General features: G+C 45.0%; 2 protein-coding genes across 3 annotated transcripts in view; one reads left to right on the forward strand and one right to left on the reverse strand.

Moving 5' to 3' along the window:
- Positions 1-13921, reverse strand: part of DNAI3 (dynein axonemal intermediate chain 3) — a 219886-nt gene that overhangs the window by 70471 nt on the left and 135494 nt on the right. The window lies entirely within an intron of this gene.
- SYDE2 (synapse defective Rho GTPase homolog 2) overlaps positions 1-13921 on the forward strand; it is a gene marked incomplete in the record, with an annotated part of 58018 nt that overhangs the window by 32533 nt on the left and 11564 nt on the right. The window contains 2 exon segments of the mRNA XM_056532514.1: positions 5686-6776; positions 13694-13820. Of these exon segments, the coding sequence (XP_056388489.1) occupies positions 5686-6776; positions 13694-13820 (1218 nt within the window).

Genomic DNA, 13921 nt, shown 5'->3' on the forward strand with positions numbered 1-13921 from the left:
ATTAGCCCTGGACACAGCCTGTAATCTGTGTGCTTATAGTACAACACATGATAGCTCCTGGTGCCAGGTCCCTATACTTATAAAACCACCATTATGTCCACTGTATTAAAACATATAACTACTAGCCTCCCCGACGTTTCGCTGACAAATCAGCTTTGTCAAGGGTAGCGAGGCTAATATCTAACAACTAATATCATTAGCCTCGCTACCCTTGACAAAGCTGATTCGTCAGCGAAACGTCAGGGAGGCTATTATGTTTTAATACAGCGGACACAAAGGTGGTTTTATAATAAGTATAGGGACCTGGCACCAGGAGCTATCGTGTGTTGTTCTAGAAGCTCACAGATTACAGGCTGTGTCCTGGGCTAATAAAAGTGTCCCATATAGAGAGAGTGATATTGATTCTCTAGACAAAAACCACCTCAGAACTGCTGGAATTTTAAACATCTGTGTTGGGTATATTTTACACAACAACTAATAAAACTATTATATTAGGGGGGGTTTCTAGTAGAGATGAGCGAACTCGCAGTAAATTCGATTCGTCACGAACTGCTCGGCTCGGCAGTTGATGACTTTTCCTGCATAAATTAGTTCAGCTTTCAGGTGCTCCGGTGGGCTGGAAAAGGTGGATACAGTCCTAGGAGACTCTTTCCTAGGAATGTATCCACCTTTTCCAGCCCACCGGAGCACCTGGAGGCTGAACTAATTTACACAGGATAAGTCATCAACTGCCGAGCCGAGAAGTTCGTGACGAATCGAATTTACTGTAAGTTCGCTCGTCTCTAGTTTCTAGTAAAGGGTTTTCCCCGCGAGGGGGCAACCCTTTAAAGGTTGTCATTTCCCAACGACGCTGTCGCAAAACTACAACTCCCAGCATGTCCAAATAGCCTTTGGCTCTCTGGGCATGCTGGTAGTTGTAGTTTTGCGACAACTGGGGGCTACCCTGGTAGGAAAAAAAACGCTGACCTAGGCTTTCGACTGCCATTACACAATGGGTGTTATTGTTGCACATAGCTGCGCATTCAGGCAAATGATGAGAGGTGTAAGTTTCACAACAGCTGGAAGGCCACGGTTTAAGGCCACTGATTTTTTTTTTAGCGGGAGGAATTCGCTCTGGGCCCTTTTATTAAGCTGTGATGTTTTCTTGCCCAGCCTTGAGGAGCACATGTGCCGGATATGTTTTTCTTGGTTTTCTGCTGTTGCAGCTTTTCTTGGAATATCTACGCATCCGACCGGGATTATAAGATACGGCTCAGGGTCTCACGATTGAGCACTCAGGGTCACACTTTATTGTTTGTTACACATGTTCTCAGCAGATGTGCACACTCGATATAAATTACATGAAATATCTTCATTATTTCCTGCAGTCATGCATTGTTTTACGGCTGTTTTAGACCCCTCCAGGCTCTCTTTTTGGAGCAGTAAGAACCCCATTAAACTCATAATGTGGGCAACAGAATCTAATTTTAAGGTGCGTTGACCAGCTGGCTTCAGGGATTTGTCCACCCATTAAAGGGGTACTCCAGTGGAAAACATTTTTATGCCAGAAAGTTAAACAGATTTGTAAATTACTTCTATTAAAAAATCTTAATCCTTCCAGTACTTATTAGCTGCTGAATACTACAGCGGAAATTTTCTTTTTGAAACACAGAGCTCTCTGCTGACATCACGAGCACAGTGCTCTCTGCTGACATCTCTGTCCGTTTTAGGAACTGTCCAGGGTAAAAGGAAATCCCCATAGCAAACATAAGTATGCTGCTCCGGACAGTTCCTAAAATGGACAGAGATGTCAGCAGAGAGCACTGTGCTCGTGATGTCAGCAGACAGTTCTGTGTTTCAAAAAGAAAAGAATTTCCGCTGTAGTATTCAGCAGCTAATAAGTACAGGAAGGATTAAGATTTTTTAATAGAAGTCATTTACAAATCTGTTTAACTTTCTGGCACCAGCTGATATATTATAAATATATATATATATATATATTTTATAAATTTATAATATATATATATATATATATATATATATAATATATAAAAAAGTTTTTCACCGGTGTACCCCTTTTAAAAATCTTAATCCTTCCAGTAGTTATCAGCTGCTGCATTCTCCACAGGAAGTTGTATTTCTTTTTGGACTTCTTTTCAGTCTGACCACAGTGCTCTCTGCTGACACCTCCTGTACATGTCAGGGACTGTCCAGAGCAGGAACAAATCCCCATAGCAAACCTCTCCTGCTCTGGACAGTTCCTGAGACAGACATAGGTGTCAGCAGAGAGCACTGTGGTCAGACATAAAAGAACAACTCAACTTCAGCAGCTGATAAGTACTGGAAGGATTAAGATTTTTGAAAAGAAGTCATTTACAAATCTGTTTGCCATTCTAGAGCCAGATGATATGGAAAAAAAAAATTTTTTTTTTACTTGAGTACCCCTTTAAAAACTTTTAGACATGTTTGTAAACTAAAAAGATTTTTTATTTTATTTATTTTTATTTATTTTATTTTGATTTTGTTAAATGACAGCTACTCTTTAGGAAGTTGTCGCGTAACCTTTTCATGCGCCTGAATAGCAGATCTTCCTATTTGTAAGCAGCTGCCTTTTCGCCTCGTTACATTTACAGCCTGTATATTCCATAGAGCAGTCTTCCCAAACCTGTGACTTTAAGGCTGATGGGAGTGATAGTTTTGCAAGACCACAGGTAGGTGAAAACCATTTCAGAGAGTGGCACTGCCCCCACTAAATTGTTTCTCAAGGAAGGTGCCTGCAGCTATAGAAAAACTACAACTCCCAGCAAGCCCGGACAGCCGTTGGCTGTCCGGGCTTGCTGGGAGTTGTAGTTTTCCAACAGCTGAAGGCACCCTGGTTGGGAAACGCTTCAGGGAGAGCCATATTGGGTGTCACCCAGCTTTCTAAGAAACGCACATTACCAGAAAAGGACTAAATAAGAACCTAATAGATCCTATACTGCATCCCTTGAGTTATCTATGATTATTAGTTTGGGATCATGTGAATCGTGGCAAATCATTTCCAGCATGAGGACAAATCCACCCCCCCCCCCCCCCCCCCCCCGCCTTGTCCTACAGTGGCCACTCCATCGGGTCCTTGTTACTGCACAGCATGTTCCCCTCAGTAGAGATTGGCGGCTGGTACCTCTTAGAATTCTTCCTGAAAACCTCTTAAGTCTGTTATGATATGATGCGGACCATTACACCCGACTATTTTTAGCAGCATCACGGGGTCCAGCTTGGTAATGGATTATTCTGCTGCAATTTTTTTGTCTCTGAATTAAAGGGAACGTTTAAACTTTTTATTTTTTTATTTTTTGGAGTAGCAGCACACATCCAAAATAGGAGAGCATCGGAAGGGCATTTCAGTTCCCCACAGTTGCCCTGATGGCATCAGCCGCAGCACGCTTTACAAAGTGCCCCTTGGTACTGTTTGAGTGTGTGTGTGGGTGTGTGGTTGGATGAGTGTGTGTGTGGGTGTGTGGTTGGATGAGTGTGTGTGTGTGTGTGGTTGGATGAGTGTGTGTGTGGTTGGATGAGTGTGTGTGTGTGTGGTTGGATGAGTGTGTGTGTGTGTGTGGTTGGATGAGTGTGTGTGTGTGTGTGTGTGTGGTTGGATGAGTGTGTGTATGTGGTTGGATGAGTGTGTGTGTGTGTGTGGTTGGATGAGTGTGTGTGTGGTTGGATGAGTGTGTGTGTGTGTGTGTGGTTGGATGAGTGTGTGTGTGTGTGGTTGGATGAGTGTGTGTGTGGTTGGATGAGTGTGTGTGTGGTTGGATGAGTGTGTGTGTGTGTGTGTGTGTGTGTGTGTGTGTGGTTGGATGAGTGTGTGTGTGGTTGGATGAGTGTGTGTGTGGTTGGATGAGTGTGTGTGTGGTTGGATGAGTGTGTGTGTGGTTGGATGAGTGTGTGTGTGGTTGGATGAGTGTGTGTGTGGTTGGATGAGTGTGTGTGTGGTTGGATGAGTGTGTGTGTGGTTGGATGAGTGTGTGTGTGGTTGGATGAGTGTGTGTGTGGTTGGATGAGTGTGTGTGTGGTTGGATGAGTGTGTGTGTGTGGTTGGATGAGTGTGTGTGGTTGGATGAGTGTGTGTGTGGTTGGATGAGTGTGTGTGTGGTTGGATGAGTGTGTGTGTGGTTGGATGAGTGTGTGTGTGTGGTTGGATGAGTGTGTGTGTGTGGTTGGATGAGTGTGTGTGTGTGGTTGGATGAGTGTGTGTGTGTGGTTGGATGAGTGTGTGTGTGTGTGGTTGGATGAGTGTGTGTGTGTGTGGTTGGATGAGTGTGTGTGTGTGGTTGGATGAGTGTGTGTGTGTGGTTGGATGAGTGTGTGTGTGTGGTTGGATGAGTGTGTGTGTGTGGTTGGATGAGTGTGTGTGTGTGTGTGTGGTTGGATGAGTGTGTGTGTGTGTGTGTGGTTGGATGAGTGTGTGTGTGTGTGGTTGGATGAGTGTGTGTGTGTGTGTGGTTGGATGAGTGTGTGTGTGTGTGGTTGGATGAGTGTGTGTGTGTGTGGTTGGATGAGTGTGTGTGTGTGTGGTTGGATGAGTGTGTGTGTGTGTGGTTGGATGAGTGTGTGTGTGTGTGTGTGTGTGTGTGTGGTTGGATGTGTGTGTGTGTGTGTGTGTGTGTGGTTGGATGTGTGTGTGTGTGTGTGTGTGTGTGGTTGGATGTGTGTGTGTGTGTGTGTGTGGTTGGATGAGTGTGTGTGGTTGGATGAGTGTGTGTGGTTGGATGAGTGTGTGTGGTTGGATGAGTGTGTGTGTGTGGTTGGATGAGTGTGTGTGTGTGTGGTTGGATGAGTGTGTGTGTGTGTGGTTGGATGAGTGTGTGTGTGTGTGGTTGGATGAGTGTGTGTGTGTGTGTGTGGTTGGATGAGTGTGTGTGTGTGTGTGGTTGGATGAGTGTGTGTGTGTGTGTGTGGTTGGATGAGTGTGTGTGTGTGTGTGTGGTTGGATGAGTGTGTGTGTGTGTGTGTGGTTGGATGAGTGTGTGTGTGTGTGTGGTTGGATGAGTGTGTGTGTGTGTGTGTGGTTGGATGAGTGTGTGTGTGTGTGTGTGTGGTTGGATGAGTGTGTGTGTGTGTGTGTGTGGTTGGATGAGTGTGTGTGTGTGTGTGTGTGGTTGGATGAGTGTGTGTGTGTGTGTGTGTGGTTGGATGAGTGTGTGTGTGTGTGTGTGGTTGGATGAGTGTGTGTGTGTGTGTGGTTGGATGAGTGTGTGTGTGTGTGTGGTTGGATGAGTGTGTGTGTGTGTGTGGTTGGATGAGTGTGTGTGTGTGGTTGGATGAGTGTGTGTGTGTGTGTGTGGTTGGATGAGTGTGTGTGTGTGTGTGTGGTTGGATGAGTGTGTGTGTGTGTGGTTGGATGAGTGTGTGTGTGTGTGTGGTTGGATGAGTGTGTGTGTGTGGTTGGATGAGTGTGTGTGTGTGTGTGGTTGGATGAGTGTGTGTGTGTGGTTGGATGAGTGTGTGTGTGTGTGGTTGGATGAGTTTATACGAGTTCTGTGAACAGAGAGCAGACGGACTGTTGCAGTGTCAAAAATGTCATCATGACTAGAAAAGATTTACGGTAACAAAAGTGTAACTTTTATTTATTATAAAAGATGCACGTAATAAAAATTAGACAAAGTTGTTTTCTAGAAGATTTCTCTTATACCAATAATAAACTTCTGTTTTCCATTGTGTTAGGTCTGAAGGTTATCTCCCCGGGGGCGGCGGACTTCTCCCCTCCTTGTAGTCCAAACCCAGTGAAGAAAGGCGGAAGCATCAATTGGTCTCTTCCAGATAAAATAAAATCTCCAAGGACCGTACGCAAATTATCTATGAAAATGAAAAAATTGCCGGAGCTCAGCAGAAAGCTGAGTGTGAAAGGAACGTCGTGGAGTCATTCGCACTCTGACCATCAGTCTTCCAGCTCTAAAGGAAACGGTCAGGACGGAGGCCACACAACCTCTTTATCCTCGTCCGGACAAGCGGCAGCTGCCGCCAGCAGGAACGTGATCAGCCGCTATCACCTTGACAGTAGCGTTTCATCCCAGCACAGCTATAAAAAGAAAAGTTCTGGCACTTCCAAATCTTCCAGTAAAGGGGGTTATCTTAGCGATGGGGACTCCCCGGAACTTATAGCCAAATCGGGTAAACACGGAACGGAGAATAGACCTACGAAGGGAAAGGAACCCCAATCGAGTAATAATGCAAAGTCAGATTTGGACATTGACGCTTTCCGGCACTACAGCTTCTCCGACCAACCAAAGTGTTTCCAGTACGTGTCTGGACTCATGAGCGTCCACTTCTATGGCGCGGAGGATCTAAAGCCACCGAGGATCGACTCCAAGGATGTGTTTTTTGCTATCCAGGTGGACACTGTGAATAAAGCGAGAACGGCTTTGCTGACCTGCAAGACTTCCTTCCTAGACATGGATCACACTTTTAATATCGAGCTGGAGAACGCCCAACACTTAAAACTTGTCGTCTTCAGTTGGGACCCAACCCCAAAGAAGAACAGGGTTTGTTGCCACGGGACCATCATCCTGCCGGCACTCTTTAGGGTGACAAAAACCCATCAGCTGGCAGTGAAACTGGAGCCCCGGGGCTTAATCTATGTCAAATTGAGTCTTATGGTGCAATGGGAGAACTCTGCAGACCGGCTCGGAGTGGATAGGGAACCCATCATATTCGGGGTTGATGCACGTTACGTCGTCGAGAAGGAAAATTCAGGACTGATGGTCCCGCTTCTTATGGACAAATGTATAATGGAAATAGAAAAGCGAGGCTGCCAGGTAGCGTCCTCTACTCATTGCTACATGTGATGCCTTTGTATGTACAACTGATACGAAACTTAAAGGGGTACTCCGCCCCTAGACATCTTATCCCTTATCCAAATGTCTGATCACGGGGTCCCGCCACTGGGAACCCCCGCAATCTCTCCTGCAGCACCCCCTATCATCTGGTGCACGGAGCGAGCATCGCGATGCTCGCTCCGTGCACCAGATGATAGGGGGTGCTGCAGGAGAGATCGTGGGGGTTCCCAGCGGTGGGACCCCGAGATCAGACATTTGGATAAGGGATAAGATGTCTAGGGGCAGAGTACCCCTTTAAAGAGGTTATCTAGTATCTAAGAACTTATCTCCTATCAGTGTGATAGGGGATAAGTGTCAGATTGCGGTCCGACCTATTGGACCCCCGTGATCTCCTCCTTACAGATCTCTGCTCTCCTCATGATTGGGTGTGTCAACCACTGTTCGCCATAACCCTTCCATGTATCTGTATGGGAGATGCAGCATTCAGAAATCTCCTGTCATAGAGAGGCATGGGGGGGGGGGGGGGGGGGACGTGTTGGCCACAGCTTAATTCTGTGATCCACACATTCCATTCATGCATAGGGCAGGAGATCACGGGGGTCCCAGCGGTTGGACCCCCTGCGATCTGACACAGTTTTTAGGTACTGGACTAATCCTTTTTAGGGGTTGGTTCAGGCTACTTGTAATAAGTGCTGTTCTTCTGTGTTGGGCCCTGGTTAATTGGCCTGGCTGGTGTCCATTGATCTCATTGGTACCCTCTGAATTCAATGATTGTAGCATAATGGGGGAACCATAACTAGCATCATGTCTCTGCGCTGGTCATACAGTTTCGATAGCTTCCGGTTGAACAGCTATCTTTCCTGATGACCCTTTATGCCAGTTAGCTCGGCTTGGCTTAGTGTGTTATTAATGGAAAGAGAGGGGTAAGCCTCTGCCAGACTGCTCTGGCTGCTGCCTATCTTTCTGAGGATCAGGCAGCTGAGATCCAGCATGCCTGATTCTTCTCTCCCAAACATCTGCCGTCAGAAGGTCCCCGTACACATTAGGTCAGGTATAGGCACCTTTGGTGCTGCAGATGGTTTTTGGCTACATCTTCCATGGTACTTAAGCAGCAGTTTGGCTGTAAGAGCATCATGGGAGATGTAGTCCAAAACATCAGTGGTGCCGAAGGTTGCCTATGGCTGAATTAGATCAATGGTCCCTAACCTGTGTGTCTCCAGCTGTGGCAAATACTACAACTCCCATCATGCCCTGCCAACCGAAGACAATTGGGCATGCTGGGGGTAGTAGTTTTACAACAGCTACAGGTAGTAATGAGCTGCATTAGTCTGCTGGTCCCATCCGTTTGGGTTGCACACATCCGTGTATGGCCAGCTTTAGTCTACAGTTTCCCAACCAGTATAGAATCACTATGCTTCAACAGAGGGATATCAAGGGTATGTTTTTGCAAATAACAGGAATTTCACGGTGGCAAAACAAGCATTTAAAGGAGTATTCTAGGGAAAAATGTTTTTATATATCAACTGGCTCCAGAAAGTTTAACAGATTTGTAAATTACTTCTATTAAATAAAAATCTTAATCCTTTCAATAATTATCAGCTGCTGAAGTTGAGTTGTTGTTTTCTGTCTGGCAACAGTGCTCTCTGCTGACATCTCTGCTTGTCTCGGGAACTGCACAGAGTAGAAGAGGTTTGCTATGGGGATTTGCTTCTACTCTGGACGGTTCCCGAGACAGGTGTCAGCAGAGAGCACTTAGACAGAAAAGAACAACTCAACTTCAGCAGCTCATAAGTACTGAAAGGGTTAAGAAGATTTTTTTTTTATAGAAATAATTTACAAATCTGTAACTTTCTGGAGCCAGTTGATAAATAAAAAAAATAAAAAAAATTAGATATATATAGATATATATAGATATATATAGATATATATAGATATAGATATATATAGATATATAGATATATATAGATATATATAGATATATATATATATATATATATTAATATAATATATAATAATATAATATGTGTGTGTGTGTATGCAAGTTTTGTTTTCCTGTATTACCCCTTTAAAACTTATCATTTAATAGTCTCTTAATGAAAACACTGAATATTAGTATAAACACTGAATATTAGTGTGACCTCAATCTCTCTATATGGAACAATCAAAATCCACCAACGTCAGAAGGCAGCCCCAGAAAAAGTTTATTATGGACCTCTGATAAGAAAGAGGAATCAATAATTGAGTACCCTTGTTCCAACGTGTTTCACCCGTAATATTCTGTATGGGATCCTCAGGGGGACACAAATCCGGGATAATTCCGGACTTGTGTCCCCCTGAGGATCCCATACAGAATATTACGGGTGAAAAGCGTTGGGACTAGGGTACTCAATTATTGGTTCCTCTTATCAGAGGTCCTTGTGGATTTCGATTGTTTCATATAGAGGAATTGAGGTCACACTAATATTCAGTGTTTATACTGATATTCAGTGTTTTTATTAAGAGTTAAAGGGGTACTCCACTGGAAAAAAAACTTTATTTTTATTTTTTTATATATATTTTTTTTAAATCAACTGATGAAAGTTGAACAGATTTGTAAATAACATCTAATACATCTAATAAAAAATCTTAATCCTTCCAGTACTTATAAGCTTCTGTATGTTCCACAGGAAGTTCTTTTCTTTTTGAATTTCTTTTCTGTCTGACCATAGTGCTCTCTGCTGACAACTCTGTCCATTTTAGGAACAGTCCAGAGCAGGATAGGTTTTCTATGGGGATTTGCTCCTGCTCTGGACAGTTCCTGACATGGACAGAGGTGTCAGCAGAGAGCAATGTGGTCCGACAGAAAGGAAATTCAAAAAGAAAAGAACTTCCTGTGGAGCTTACAGCAGCTGATTTTTTTAATATAAGTAATTTACAAATTTGTTTAACATTCTGGTACCAGTTGATAAAAAAAAAAATAATAATAATAATAAAATTTAAAGGGGTACTCCGCTGAAAAATTATTATTAAGTGCTTGTTTTGCCACTGTAAATTTCCCAAGCAGTATTCCTTAGAACTGTTGCAGAACTACAAATCCCAGCATGCCCGGACAGCCGTTGGCTGTCCGGGCATGCTGGGATTTGTAGTTCTGCAACAGTTCTAAGGCATACAGGTTGAAAAACAATGGTCAAATTTGACATAATCTGCAACAAAAGGCTCCAGCACGCCATAAAGTCTGCATGTAAATACATTTTAGGTCTAATCTGTCCCGTGTCCACTATCTCTCAACGCCCGTTGTGGCAGCGAACACACAGCGCTCCGTGGTGTTTACTCTGGATAAAATTGATGGTCCCTGATTTTAGCACCTGCCAGGTGTCCTTGTACATAGATGTTTGCACATGTTGATGGCAGATGTCGGGGGGTGGTGGGGGGTGGTTTTGTTACTGTGTGACCGTCCTCCGATGTGTAAGGTGCAAAGTCTGTTTAAATACAAGAAACGTTTTGGAACAAATACTAGATTGCTAGGATACAACCCTGTTAGGAACCGGTCATCTTGAGTTTACGTTCCAGAAGTCAGAATTGAAACGTATGTTCTTCAAACATCTTCTTATTACAGTTTGTCTATAGAATTAAAGGGGTATTCCTGAAAAAAACTTTTTTAATATATATATCAACCGGTGCCAGAAAGTTAAACAGATTTGTAAATTACTTCTATTAAAAAATCTTAATCCTTTCAGTACTTATGAGCTTCTGAAGTTCAGGTTGTTCTTTTCTGTCTAAGTCCTCTCTGATGACCCGTGTGTCGGGAAACGCCCAGTTTAGAAGCAAATCCCCAAAACAAACCTCTTCTAAACTGGGTGTTTCCCGAGACACGTGTCATCAGAGAGCACTTAGACAGAAAAGAACAACCTTAACTTCAGAAGCTCATAAGTTCTGAAAGGATTAAGATTTTTTAATAGAAGTAATTTACAAATCTGTTTAACATTCTGGAGCCAGTTGATATTTATAAAGTTTTTTCCTGGATAACCCCTTTAACTCCTGGAAAATGTTGCGCAACTGAGATAAGACACTAACAGAATTGCCCATGGTATAATAATAATAATGATAATAATAAAATTATTTATTATTATTATTAGTGCCAACAGGTTCCGCAGCGCTTAGTTTTAGTCCATTTTGCAGAGCTAGGGGGATTAGCTGACCGTCTAAAATTTATGAACTTTTCCCCATGGCAAAAAAAAATGAAAAATAAAAATAAAGAAATTGTCCTCATGGGATAAGGTATCTGCCAGCAGCTTACACCTCTTTGCATTGTGTACAGGGGAGTTTGGAGAAAAAGTAGTCAGCAGAAAAAGAGTCCTAAAAGTGTATGGCCACCCCCACTGTATAGTAATCTAATGTAGGAGAAACAGTCTCTCTGTATTGTGGCAGCTCAGCTGGGATGTCAGGATGTGCCCCTTGAAGGGCAGAATTAAAGGGGTATTTCGGCTTCATACATCTTATCCCCTATCCAAAGGATAAGGGAGAAGATGTATAATCATAGGGGTCCTGCTGCTGAGACCCCCACGATCTCTTTGCAGCCCCCGGCAGAGACCGAGACGATAGGTCTTGGCCACGCCCCCTCCATTCATGCCTATGGGAGGGGGCATGGCATCACGATGGGGCGTGGCCATGACGTCTCTGTCTTAGAGGCATGGCTTGGCACGCATGGGCTGCACAGAGATCCTGGGGGTCCCAGCACTGCAGGGGGCAAGACTTACATAGCGCAACAGGGGGAAAGATATATAGAAGCGCTGCGGGGGACCAGACATATACCTCCCAGGGATTCTATATATCTTTCCCCACCGCAATGCTTCTATTTGAAAACCCCGCCGGGAGCCCTGAACTTTAATTTTAAATTCCCCCGCCGGGAGCCCTTAATGGCCGGTATTGAGGAGCCATTCAGGGCTCCCGGCAGGGGGAATTTAAAATTAAAGTAAAAGTGCACTGCACATCGCTGGGGAGGAGCATGCCGCCCACTCCCCTGCTTAATAACTTCTGAATTGATCGGGTGCGATCAATCCCTCAGCCCCTGTACTACTGCCCCCAACATAGAACAGACCCTGTTCCATGATGGGGGTAGTAGTACAAGCACTAATGTAGTCTGAATTTACAGAGACGGCTATGTGAATGCAGCCTTTCAACATGTTACATTTTGCAACTTTTTTAAAATTCTTTTTTACCCATTTATCTTAATCTGTTCTGTGTGTTTGCTTTCCACTTTCCTATCTTTAATTGGATGTTTCTTTAATCATCTTGGCAATACTTCCTGTCAGGGCAGAATACATTTTGTGTGACAGATTTAAACCCGTGCGACAAATCAGGGGTAAAAAAACACTCTGGTTTTAGTAAATCAGGGCCATTGTGTAGATCATAAAAATGAGCAGTATTTTTACTCACATGATTTGTTCACCTACTAAGCAAAGGCTGGAGGACACATGTGTTTAGTCATCCCCACCCCCACCCCCACAGCCAAGTATCTGCCCTGTGATCCTCTGCTCACTGCTGAGCGGCCAATACAAATAATTTCTTTAGTAATTGGGTGGAAGATTCTTTCTGAAGGGCAAGTAACCAGGGACTATATTGCCAGCTTCCAGAAGGAGAAGGAGACTGATACTGTCCAGGGCCCATCCAAAGCAGATCAGATTAGCCTAAAATGGTATTTTAAATGGCAGAGACACTGTAAATGACTTTAAGGGTAGGGTCACACACAGCCCATCTGCAGCGTATTTCACGTTGCGGATGCTCTGCCGGCAGTCACAGAGAATGGCAGAGCGAGATTCCTTCTGCGGCCAGGTAGCTCTGTACGTCTGCTTGTAGTGGTGGATTTCCCACCGGTAGTCACGAGGAGGGACACAGAGCTACCCAGCCGCAGCAGGGAGATCGTTCTGCCATCGCTCTTACTGCCGGCGGTGCCGTAGAGTGAAATACACCACACCGTTTCACCCTACCATTAAAGGGGTACTGCGCCCCTAGACATCTTATCCCCTATCCAAAGGATAGGGGATAAGATGTCTGATCGTGGGGGTCCTGCTGCTGCAGGCGTTCGTTTAGAGCTTCGGGTGCAGCCCAGGAGACTCGTGATGTCATGGCCATGCCACCTCAATGCATATCTATGGGAGGGGGGGGGGGGGGGTGACCGACTAAATGTTCCGGATGCTGTTTTCGTGCTGCGGGGGTCGGCCATGTCCTCGTGATGTCACGCCCCCTCCCATAGACTTGAATGGAGGGGGCGTGGTCATGATGTCACATGCCTCCGGCACAGAGTGAAGTTTGCTCCTTGCACTGGATGTCTGGGGTGCCGCAGCAGAGTTCACGGGAGTCCCCAGTGACGGGACCCCCGCCATCAGACATCTTAAGACCCCTTTTAGCTAGGGCTGGGTGGTATGACCAAATAATGTGTATCATGGTATTTTCAACGGTATTTTATCACCCCCCCCCAAATCATGTGACCCGCGCGCGGTCTTCGTCACCCCCCCCCCCCCCCCCAAATCATTTGACCCGCCAGCGCTGTTCGGCTCCCCCCAATTAATGATCGGACCAGCGGGGTACTACTCACATGTCAAGCACTGCCCTCCTCCTCTTTGTTGGGGGCAACCGGCGATGGAACTCACTGTACGCCAGTGGTCTCCAACCTGCGGACCTCCAGTTGTTGCAAAACTACAACTCCCAGCATGCCCGGACAGCCAACGGCTGTCCGGGCATGCTGGGAGTTGTAGTTTTGCAACAGCTGAAGGTCCGCAGGTTTGAGACCACTGCTGTACGCTGTATCCCTATGCCCGGGCTGCAAAAGATACAGAAACATACCCTTAGTGTGTATATAGTGGCATGTTGTTAGAACCAGATCTCATATATCATTATATTTTTCCCATATATTGCAGGTGGTTGGCTTATACCGACTGTGCGGCTCGGCGGCTGTGAAGAAAGAATTGCGCGAAGCCTTCGAGAGGGATAGTAAATCGGTGGGGCTCTGTGAGAATGACTATCCAGACATCAACGTTATAACAGGTAGGGACTTGGTGAAGCCTCTTCCACGGGGACCGTCCTCTCTGAGGTATCCTGTTCTGCCGCTGTTTGTATGGTGTGCGGTGGTCTGTAAACAGAGACCC

The sequence above is a fragment of the Hyla sarda genome, chromosome 7 (genome assembly GCF_029499605.1).
Source record: "Hyla sarda isolate aHylSar1 chromosome 7, aHylSar1.hap1, whole genome shotgun sequence".
Taxonomy (NCBI): Eukaryota; Metazoa; Chordata; class Amphibia; order Anura; family Hylidae; genus Hyla; species Hyla sarda.